Source organism: Mugil cephalus, chromosome 20, assembly GCF_022458985.1.
Source record: "Mugil cephalus isolate CIBA_MC_2020 chromosome 20, CIBA_Mcephalus_1.1, whole genome shotgun sequence".
Taxonomy (NCBI): domain Eukaryota; kingdom Metazoa; phylum Chordata; class Actinopteri; order Mugiliformes; family Mugilidae; genus Mugil; species Mugil cephalus.
The window spans coordinates 2,935,158-2,946,657 of NC_061789.1; the positions used below are offsets into that span (position 1 = coordinate 2,935,158).

The 11,500-nt window shown below is 43.6% G+C and overlaps 1 protein-coding gene across 14 annotated transcripts in view; it reads right to left on the reverse strand.

Annotated features, from left to right (window-relative positions):
• Nucleotides 1-669: 669 nt before the first annotated feature.
• Nucleotides 670-11,500, reverse strand: part of spag9a (sperm associated antigen 9a) — a 29,713-nt gene continuing 18,882 nt past the window's right edge. For 6 of the 14 annotated variants that reach the window (XM_047571765.1, XM_047571762.1, XM_047571774.1 and 3 more), the window contains 17 exons: nt 11,233-11,289; nt 9,642-9,812; nt 9,440-9,569; nt 8,734-8,823; nt 8,542-8,652; nt 7,409-7,595; nt 7,118-7,333; nt 6,791-7,004; nt 6,556-6,672; nt 6,378-6,458; nt 6,224-6,291; nt 5,970-6,121; nt 5,715-5,886; nt 5,464-5,577; nt 5,123-5,299; nt 3,681-3,818; nt 670-3,601 (listed from right to left, as the gene is read on the reverse strand). In XM_047571765.1, coding sequence (XP_047427721.1) covers nt 3,483-3,601; nt 3,681-3,818; nt 5,123-5,299; nt 5,464-5,577; nt 5,715-5,886; nt 5,970-6,121; nt 6,224-6,291; nt 6,378-6,458; nt 6,556-6,672; nt 6,791-7,004; nt 7,118-7,333; nt 7,409-7,595; nt 8,542-8,652; nt 8,734-8,823; nt 9,440-9,569; nt 9,642-9,812; nt 11,233-11,289 — 2,314 coding nt within the window. In that variant the 3' untranslated portion in view covers nt 670-3,482. Of the gene's footprint in view, nt 3,602-3,680; nt 3,819-5,122; nt 5,300-5,463; nt 5,578-5,714; nt 5,887-5,969; nt 6,122-6,223; nt 6,292-6,377; nt 6,459-6,555; nt 6,673-6,790; nt 7,005-7,117; nt 7,334-7,408; nt 7,596-8,541; nt 8,653-8,733; nt 8,824-9,439; nt 9,570-9,641; nt 9,813-11,122; nt 11,129-11,232; nt 11,290-11,500 lie in introns of all 14 variants that reach the window. The other 8 variants (XM_047571769.1, XM_047571766.1, XM_047571773.1 and 5 more) reach the window with 2 other exon arrangements.

Below are 11,500 nucleotides of genomic sequence, written 5' to 3' on the forward strand. Positions count from 1 at the left end.
AGTCAATTCAGGTGGATCAGGCAGGAGTGGAGCTTCCAACCGACCACTACACATAACATAGAATATTGCAATAATGCATCTTATCGTGAATTCCTTGCCAATACTCACCCCTAATGTATGTCATAAACAAAAACACAGCAGAAAGAAGCTAAACTTATTATTTATTTGTGTGTTTGAAACAACATTTTCAATATTTTGTTTGGTTTTTCTGTCATTGTATTAGCTCGGCTTTATAGTAAATGAGGCCACTACCTCAATATACTCCAGAGTTTAAAATAAATACATAAATTACTCTGTGGTCTTGTATTTTTTATGAAGCAATGATTTGAAATACACTATATTTTTTCCATTTTCCTAATGTGTGTTAATGTTAATGTGTTTTTATGACAAGTATCGGGTCGGTATCGCTGATATCAGCCTGAGTTTTACTCAGTATCGGATCAGGAAGGAAACTGGTGGTATCGAAGTGTCATCGCTATGGGGGTGGGAGGGTCTGGTCTGGTCTACGTGGGTGCTACATGTCTAACGAATGAATGAATGAATGAATGAATGAATGACAGGTCCAAACGTTTCCCAGCAGAACCACTTCTCCTGGTCATAATGTTGTGGCTGATTGGTTTGGTTACCTTCAAACGAGTTCACGAATAACGAGACACGTGACAACACAGCGACTTCTCCATGAAACTGAGTTTAATAGACTGTTAAAAATAAGGCTATGATGATAAACAGGTGTCAGGGATGTTACAGATGGACAGACGCACACGTACGTACACCACACACTTGGAAAAATCAAACACACACACGCACACACACTCACACACACAAACATACTCACGGACATCCACCCCACCCAAAAACGGTGGCAATAAGAACCGAGATTTAGCCGATAGCATAGAGTAGCGGTGCTCTCCTTTAAAAAAAACAACAGAACAAAAAGAAACATGCATAGCTCAGTACACGTACGTGGTTTGTTTTTGTTTCCTCTTTCATCTCACGGTTGGTCAAAAGGTTCCTCGACGTCATTACTATTTTATTTCACATGAATCATGTAAACTCCACTATTTTGTTCACAAGAGATTTGTTTTTCTTTGCTCGTGTAGAAAGTTACATTCTGAACCGGGAAAGGCTCGGTAGCAAAGGAAATAAATACTGGAATGGCAAAAAACAAACAATACGTTTGAAAATGGACTGAAGGAGCCGGACGTGGTCGCTCCGGGTTTACACATCTATAAAAAGAAATCAAATAATCTTCTTAACATCCGCCGTCATGTTACAGTCATGTTACATGATGAAAATGCCCAAAATAAGAACAAAAAACAAACAATTTCGAGGCTTTTAAACACATTTGTAACAACACAATAGGGAATAATGAAGCAATAATCAGGACAGAGTCTCTTAGTGTGTGAGGTGCCACACAAACATGTTATTTTTAGTCCCTTATTCAAAAAATAGACACCGCCCTCAAATGTTTCTTCCGTCCTTTGGTCACCTGGACTTAAAACGCTGCTAAATAATAAAAATAAAACTAAATACATGTTGTTCCCTTCGAATGAGTAGCACACAGCAGTACGTGGGTTTCTTCCGAACCTGGAGCTACAAACATCTAGTATTTTTTTTTTAAAGTGCCGACGAGCTGAAGCAAACAGGAAGCACCGAGTCGGGGGCAGATTTCCTTCACACACGAGGAGGCGAGAGGTTTAGCTTTAAAACGGCTGAGCGGACGACAGACGGAGGAGGATACGGAGGATTCCTCGTGCAGGCTAACGCTAACCTACAGCGCAGTTAGCTGCTTCTTCTACTAACCTTAAAAGTACTCAAAGTGCATTATTCATATAACCAGATACAGGCCTGTGGCAAAACAACTTCCCAAATAATGTTTCGTCCTACATCTAACGTTTATTTAGCGATAAAGACGGTGGGATAAAACGGAAATCAGCCTCGTATCCCACGTGACAAGTTTTTAAATGTTTGCGACCTGGAGGTATGCGACACCTATCCCTTATTGTATAGATTTAAAATAACATACGAATAAATTGTTAGTGAATGGTTTACAAACGTAGCCTTGCATGTGAAATATAAAAGAGCGGCCCGCCTTTTAAAGTCCCCATGAGTTTGGAATTTTAAAAAACAAAACAAAAAATGCTGATGACTCATGCTGCACTATGGGGCCATGATTAAGTTTGTAGCCAATTAAACACTTTCTGGAATTCTCAAGCCCCGCCCTCTCAGAGATTTTTTTTTCTTAACCAGTAGCCCGGCCGGTGTCAGGTTTCAGCTGTGTGGGCGGAGCTTGCCCTACAGCTTTTATGTTTGTCAAGTAAAGGCTTATTCTTTATTTTTCTGTAATAAAAGCCAGAAAATACATAAAGCTGAAGCTACTTATTGCAGATTAAAATAACACAGCAAAAAAATATATATATAAAATGTAGTCTTGCATGTGGAATAAACTAAAGAACGGCCTGCCTGTCAAAATCTCAACAAGCTTTTATTTCCTGGAAAAAAAAAAAAAACATTTGATAACTCATGCTGCACTTGAGGGCGTGTACCAATTTTGTATCCAATAAAATATTTCCTAGAATTCTCAAGCTCCGCCCTCCTGACTTTTTTTTCTCTTAGCTGTGTGGGCGGAGCTTACTCAGAACCTTTAGTTCTACAGCTTTTTCTGTCAAATAAAAGCTCATTTTCATTTAGCAGCAGAAAACGTGAGTAGTTTTCTGTAATAAAAGCCAGAAAATACATAAATCTGAAGCCACATTTCAAATTTTTGACATTTGTGACACTTATCACTTATTGTAAATAAAAACAACACAGCAAAAGAAATATAGTCTTGCATGTGGAATAAACTGAAGAACTTCCTGCCTTTTTAAACTATTTTAAAAAGTTGATGACTCATGCCGCACCTGGGGGGGTGTAACAATTTTGTATCCAATCAAATATTTCCTTGAATTCTCTAGCCCCGGCCTCTTGGAGATTTTTCTCAAGCCGTTGGAGATGACCAATCAGAGCGGATTGGGGTTTTTTATGGGAGGGGGAGGGGTGGGACTTGTACATCTAGTCGTTTCATGGAGACTTTAAAGAAAGCAAAGACCCTGCGAGAAAATAATAATCATCATTCATATCTAAACCCGACAAACAACAACCAACGATTACCTGATCAAACTGCCCGTACGTGATGATGCGTTAACCTTTTTCCTGTGTGCACCAGCTTCTCCAACATGCAGCCCATCAGAGCCTGGACGTTTTCTTCAAGTTAACATAACCTTCATCTTAACCGGTTTCAAATTCATAAAGAATAAAATGTACAAAACATGGACTAAAAATAATTAGTTGTTGTTCGTTTTTTTTTTTTTTGTTCGTTTTCTTTTCTTTACAAAGGAGTCGACTACTCAGGCATTAAGAACAATCATTAATATGAAATTAAAAACTTTGTGGAGGAGGAGGGCATGCGGGGGGGTCGGCGGTCGCCCAGCCCGTGACGTGTTTCAGTCGTGAGAGGTCATGACCTGCCAGACGATGAGGTGGCTGCGCTCGGCCTTGGTGGGCGTCGACTGCTGGCCGGCCGCCGGCTCGGATAAACCGTCCAACTCGCCGCCTTCATCACCTGAGGAGGAAGAGGAGGGAGCGTCAAACCAAGAGGAGGCGCACTCCTTTAGCCTCGCAGTAACTGTGGTGTTACCCACCCATTCTGAAGTCAATGTAGCCTTCTCCCCCGCTCATGACCAGGTACGTTTTGGGCTCGGAGGTCGTCGTGTCGGAGGATTCAGATGGGGGGTCGTCAGAGCCTGAATCTGCACTACCTGGAGGGGGCATCACATGCCCTGCGACAGCAGGAAAAACACGTTTACAGTTAAGATCAGTTGATGTTTTAGGAAGCAGTTCAACTTGAAGCTAAAGAAAACTATTAGCCTATATGTGGACTGGCTTATACAGTCACTTGCCACTTTATTAGGTACACCTTGCTAGTAGAATGTTTGACCTCCTCTTGCCTTCAGAACTGCCTTAATTCTTCATGGCATACTTCAACAAGGAGATTTTGGACCATATTGACATGATAGCATCACACAGTTGCTGCAGATCTATGATGATCTAACCCTAAGCCTAGCCCTAACGATATTCAGGTAGGCTGTGGCATTAAAACCATGCTCAGTTTGTACTAAGGGGCCCAAAGTGTCCCAAATATCCCCCACGTCATTACACCACCCCCAGCCTGAACCGTTGATACAAGGCAGGATGGATCCATGCTTTCATGTTGTTTACTCCAGATTCTGACCCTGACATCTGAATGTAGCAGCTGAAATCGAGACTTGTCAGACCGGGAAACGTTTTTCCAATCTTCTATTGTCCAGTGTTGGTGAGCCTGTGTGAACTGTAGTCTCAGTTTCCTGGTCTTAGCTGACAGGAGTGGCCCCCGGTGTGGTCTTCTGCTGCTGTAGTTCATCTTCTTCAAGGTTGGACGTGTTGTGCGTTCAGAGATGGTTTTCTACATTCCTTGGTTGGAACCAGTGGTTATTTGAGTTACTGTTGCCTTTCTATCATCTCCAACCAGTCTGCCCATTCTCCTCTGACCTCTCACATCAACAACATCAACTGCTCACTGGATATTTTCTCTTTTTCGTACCATTCTCTGTTAAACCCTAGAGATGGATGAAAATCCTAGTAGATCAAAAGTTTCTGAAATACTCAGACCAACAACCAGACCACGTTCAAAGTCACTTAAATCCCCTTTCTTCCTCATTCTGTTGCTCGGTTTAAACTTCAGCAAGTTGTCTTGATCACCTCTACATGAATAAATGCACTGAATTGCAGCGATGTGATTGGCTGATTAGCTATTTGTGTTAAAAAAATACTGAACAGGTGTACCTAATAAAGTGGCAAGTGAGTGTAGATTGACTCTGAGGCCTTGGTCAAACCAACACTCAACTTTAGTCACTGTCCATTAATGACGGCTTCATTCAGACCTTGGTCAGTGATCAGCTTAAAGTCCAGGGATGATCTGATCTCAGTCCACATGTGACCTCATTCTTTTGGTCAGTGTGAACACACAGTGAGTCACATTAAAGACCACCTAGTCAACAGGGCTAACCTATGGAAGAGGAGTTTAGCTCAATTCCTGATCTCTTACCTGGCACGGTCACGAAAAACTTGACAGCGTCCCGGTGTCCATGGAAACACAGCTGGGCGTGGGCCATGGAGCAGTACGGCACAAAGGTGCCTGGCACGGCACAGTCCGAACCGTCATCACCGGAGACCCGAACCGCATGGCCGGGCCGATTTGGCACTATTCCTGTTGTCTTGTTAGCTGAAGAAGAAGAGAAACTAATTCAACAAACAACCCGTGACATGCTTACTTCGTAAGAGAAGGAAAGGATGGTTTTGGTTTAGGAGTCTTTTGGGTTTATGTCACAGCCCTCCTAAAAGTTAGGAAACCAAAAGCCAACATTCAGCTGTCAATCTGGGTTGTACCTTCAGACAACGGGATGGAGATGATGACGCCATTTCCTGTTCCCACCCACAGTCGGTTGCAGGATACGACGAGAGCTGTGATTCTCACAAATGAGAAGCCCAGTTTACCTGTACCTGCAACACACAGAGATAGAAATAGTTTGTTTGTATATCTTTGTGAAATATACAGCTGTGTGGCAAGATCTAGAAAATGGAGTTAGAAGACAAAAGTGTTTCTAGGAGAAGCTGGCAGACAGAACAGTTGAGTGTACCTAGCATCTTGCTGACGTAGGGCTCGATGTCCACATCCTGGAGGTGTTGATAGGTGTGGGCGTGAAACAAGCGAAGGGTTGAATCCAGTCGGATGGACACCCAGATACCGTCTCCAACCCAGGCCAACTGCCGGACCTGGCTCTCCTTACGAGGATGGGCGTCAAACGACTTCTGCTCACACGGGACAGATTGAAAACGATGAAGAATTTGGAACGTAGGACCACAGGCTAAGGTTTACCGGTTTGTGGTCATACCTCTATCCTCATGGCCTTGGGCTGAATGACGTAGATCTTGTTTCTGTAGCCGCACCAGACCTTGTCGTGGACCACCGTCATACAGCGGATAGAGTGGTGGGGCCGTCCCAGATCCAACAGATGGTAGTTGGTTAGATCCCACTGACCATCTGCTTGGTGGAAACAAACATTAGAACTTAGATCTTTGTGGCTTTAACCAATCAGACTTAGGGATCAAACCTTTTTTCACCAATCATATGGAAGCGCAGACTTACCAACACCTCTGTGGAAAATAGCTAAGGTCCCATCAGCCAATGCTACCAAGACTCTTCCTTTAACATGCCTTAAAAAAAACAAAACACTTTTAATACATCTTTGTTCATGTGGTAGAAATGTCAGTTTGATGATTCATTAAGACTTTGTACTCACACTATGCCGAGGATGGAGTCTTTGAGCTTGATGGCGTGGAGACACTTCCTCCATCGAGCCACTGACGAGTGGACATAGAGACTAGGAAAAGAAGCGAGAGTAGAAGAGGAGTAAAATACCAGCACTGACTTCCATCTATTTGTACACTTATAGCTCCCTCTAGTGGACGTTGCCTCACCATCCGTTCTGAGCCCCCAGCCACATTGTCGGCAGAGCGCTGCTCATCCTTAGGACTTCACCCTCTGATGGGTCCAAGTCTTCGGGCAGTGGAGACGCAGTGTCCTGCCCGGAGCCCCTTAAGACAAAAGATCCACATTTACAATGGGTGAACTTTTCAGAATTTATCCAAATACTACGTTTTTCGAAATCCCTTAACGACGCTTTCAACAGTTTTTGAAGCCGGTCATTCTCACCTCTGAGATTCAGCCGGAGACGAGTCGGTGGGTCCGACTCCCAGCGGGTCGGTGAACACGTGCTCCGTGTAGATTCCCGGCTGGTTTTGATCTGCTCCCTGATCCTCTTCCTCGCCTTCTTCGCCCACACCGGCGTTAGCCTCGGTTGCTTCCGTCGCCTCCTCCGCCGTGGGAACGCCGTCTTCTGCCGGACTGTTCTCTCTGGACATCTCGACTGTTGGACATGTGCATCACAGGGTTTTAAAGGTAAATAAAAAAAACTTGAAACTTGGTGATTCAGTCAATCTATGCTCAGGTGAGGCCAATATTTGTCCAGCAGGGAACTACCTGAGCCTGAGGCGCCACTATACTCAGCTGGCTGGTCAGTGCCGCCTGAGCTGGCTGTCTGGGGGACGGCGGTAGCGCCCTCTGCTGCCATGGTGCCATCGCTGCCCGTTGATCCCACGCTAGCCACGCTGCCGGCCAAAGACACCCCGTCGCCTTGGCCAGCCTCCAGGTCTTGGCGTACCTCCTCGCCCGCTGGATAGTCCGATTCCAACACACCTGGAAAAGCAACAGCCAACAGTTAAACACTGACACACGAGGAAGTAACTCAACAATGCGAACGCTCTGACCTACCTGGCACACTGGCAATGCAGACAACGTGAGTGTTGCAGGCGTAGAAGCTGTCAAGAAGGTCGGAGGGCTGGCTGGCGTCCACCACCACCACTTTAGTGGAGGAGTGGGTGCTCGTGCAGACCCACACTCTGCTGGAAATCTCATCCTGGAGGATAAGCTCCTTCTCCTTGTCGCCTTTCTCTTGATCCTTAAAGCAAAAACACAAAGTCACTCAAACGTCTAAAAACTATTTTAAGTCCAATAAGATGTCAAACTCTTTGTTGTTCAAATTGTAATCTTTCCACTTGTTTCTTTGTCATGTGGAGCATGTGAAAGTCTTCTTGGGTGTTTCCTGGATATAATTCTTACCGACCTTCAGTTGATGCCTTCATAGAACCCAAGTTACATTCATAACCCTTGTTTCACCAGCATATGTCCACCATATGGTGTGGATCATTAAGGTAATTATTTATTTTTATTATTTATCAGAAGCTTCTGTTAAACGCTGCATTGGTCTCATTCATCCTGACCTCTAGAGAAGTTACATCTGTAACCCTTGTTTTACCAGAATATGTCCACCATACTACTATTTGATAAGGTGTGGATAATTAAAGCAGTTATGTATTACTATTATTCATCAAAAGCTTCTCTTGAACGCTTCCTTAGTCTCATTTGTCCTGACCACTTAAGAAGGTGTACTCATTGAACCCAAGTTCCATTTGTAACCCTTGTTTCACCAGCATAAAAAAAGTAGTGGGCCAGTGCATATAAATTTTCACAGACACCAGATTTAAAACTCAGGTGTCCAGCAAATTATGTTGCATCCCAATGCATCAATGGGTTCATTCCTCCTAAACGCTTGGGACCATGTATTCACAGAACCTAACCCTTGTTTTTCCACAATAGGTCTACCATACTCTGGCAAATAAAGGTTCCATATCACTACCAGTAACATATTGGCACAGACACTAGATTAAAATAAACTATGGAACTTCTAAAAATATTGAAAGATTGACCTGGAGTTCTTTAGCTTAATTTCCCTAGCTTCTCAGAAACCTTTCTCAGATGCTTCCTATGCTTCATTCTCCTCAACCACCAGAGTCTGAATTCATATTTAAATTAGTGGATGTAAGTCACACCGCTAAATTACTCACCTTACTGTCTTGCTCCAGCTGGTCCAGGCTACTCTGAGAACCCTTCGTCTGCTTAGAAAGATCTGATGAGGTCCTTCCCCCCGCCAGGTTGACGCCTGCAGCACACCACAGCTGGAGAACGGAGAACGTCTTTAGAAATACAAACGCCACTCTGCTCATATTTAGGTGCCGTCCACTCGTTCACCTACGCACCTTCATGGAAGCATCCTTCTGGTCCAGAGGTCTCAAGTAAACCGGGACTGGTAAGTTCATTTTGTTTTCTGTCTGTCCGCCATTCGCCACCTGTGAGGGTTTGACCAGACAGTCAGGAAAAATGGGTTTCAAGAGACTTTAAGCATCTAGCTTGAAAGAATGAAATAAAATTTTGCACAACAAAATTACAGCTATTGTAAGGAGGGAATTAAAAAAAAGATTCCAGGGCAATGACAAGAGCTATGTTCATTTTCATACCTTATCACCTACAGCAAGATACAAGTTTTTGTGTAGTATTTCAAATTTTAAACACATAAAACTACACTCAAAAGTAAAAAATTCTTAATTTTGCACATCTTGTCTCAAAAGCTGGCCAGTTTAAATAAATGGCTTCGTCCATGGAGTGCAGTAATACTTTTACATCTGAGCCTCAAAATCTCCACTTCGAATTTTTTATATATATAAAAAAAAATCACATTTTGCAAATTTTTTCCAGAATATTTACAGTTTTACTGCATGTTATAAGTGTAATAAGAGTGTGATAACCTTCTGTGAGAAGAGAGCAAGTGAAATTAATCAGAAACTGTTGGATTTTTGCCGATAACGTAAACTGTGACGTAAATTAATGCAAAGTGTGTTGACGTGCCACCGGTGACAGATTTTGTTTTAACAGAATAAAAACATGGTCTTGACTCCCATGTCCCACCTTGTATTTGCTGGGCAGACTCCAGCCATGCGCTGTGACCCGTCCGTCCTCCTTCTGCATGTGGGCCTTCACCTGCCTGTACTGGGCCCTCTTCTGCTCTTTACGTGACGGCGAACTGCACTGCTCCGCGCTGCAAGAACAGCAAAGCGATGTCAAGTTGCTCAGACTGGATTGAAAACACACCAGAGTCCAGACTACTCACTCTTCATTGAGGAAGTCAAAAGTCTTGGACTTCTCCGTGGGGAACTGGGAGAAGGTGCTGCTCCTCTTCACCATGCTGGAGGGTGCGTTGTATTTCAGGTTGGGCTGGAAGTCCGGCCCCTTCTTGATGGCGGGCGCGCTGGTGGAGGAGGAGCTAAACAGTCTGCTGAAGCTGCAGGTGGCGAGGTTACAGAAAGCAACAGAGCCGACAGGAGCGCGGGAGGAAGGGGAGAAGCAAGGGAGGGGGTGTCAACTGAGGATCACCAACATTTACTGTACAGTGACGTAAAGCATGCTGGGAGTTGTAGTGTGGCTTCCTGCCACAGCTAGATAGACAGGTTTGATGGAGTAACCACTGATTGTTTATACTACGGACAAACCCATCATGACCACTGGATTCTGAACCTCAAAATTGAAGCCTGAAGTGGGCGGAGCCAGCAGTTGCCATGTTGGATGAGCTTTACTCCGCCCACAATCGGATACTCCAAATATGGGCATGAGACCCGCCCACCAAACTCTCCGCTTTCTGTTAGCTCAGGCTACCACCTGTCACTCAAACTTACTTATGCAGAATTTTAAACCTCAATAAAAAATAAATGAATGAGTTAGAAAATAATGCGCCCCCCTGTACAGTTGTCATGAATAATGAAATAAACTATTGAGACCAAAACCATTTTTTGTACCAGGCTGTAAACACATTTAATAAAGCTGTAAAGTTGGGCTTTTTAACATGGGGGTCTATGGGGATTCGCATCCTTTTGGAGCCTCTAGTGGCCACTCGATGAACTGCAGTGTTTTGTACTTTCACATGGGCTTTATCTCTCACACCTGGAGGTTAATTAAGAGCTGCTGGATGATTTGACTCTACGGTCTACAGTCCTCTTTCTTCTTCTCTTCTTTTTAACGTCCAGAAGACAGATGGTTTCAAATTAAAGGAGTCTCTGGACATTGTTTGGGTCTGTAGAGCATCATTCATTAGAGAAAGGATGTTAGGATCAAAAGAGTTTTCTCCAATCACAGAGTAGCTGATAGTTACTGAAACTCCTCCAAGAAACTCAACAAGTCCAGTTTCAGCTTGTTTTTTTGGATATTGTTTGTTTTACCTAATGAATAAAAGTTTCTGTGCACCTGATAAACTAAACCGTTTGAATCACACGTCTAGTCCAAACTAACTGAAAGCAAGCAGCACCACCTAGTGGACAGAAGAAGCAACTTTTTTTTTTTTTTTTTTAGGTCTTGGGAACAAGTTCTCCTCATATTTACAAGTCATAAAACAAAAGGCACATGTAGATATTCAGCAGGCGGGAGACAGGAAACCCAGGGGGACAAGGAGAGTCACGTCTGAGTGGTTCATTATAACAATGACGACACGGAGAAAGAAAACATCCAAGTCGGATCCCTTTGGAACGAAGGAGCAGTTTAGTGTCAAGTAATGGGGCAGGGGCAGGGGCAGGGGGTGGGAGTCTATCAAATCATCTTTACCTAATGCTGCCAATTCAACGGCCGGAAGAGACGAGAAAAAGAGCGGATTTGAACATTTGAGACAAAATGTCAGGAGTCAACTTGGAAGTTAAAGACGAAGCCAGACTCACAACTGCCAGATGCTGGATTTCTTCTTCTCCGTGAGCGTTGGATTTTCTCTCGAGGCTCTGCAGAAGAGGAAGAAGAAGAAGAAGAAAAAGAAGAAGACAAGATAAAGCCATGTTAAGGTGTAGGTCAGAGACTATTGTTCCACTGGGTCGTATATAGTATATTGTTTTTTGAACAAATCGTAGCTCTGTACACGAGTTGTGTTTGAGTAAATGCTGCAATATGTCGTTGGAAAGCTCATTTTCTTCTGATTTCATTGATATAAGCCAT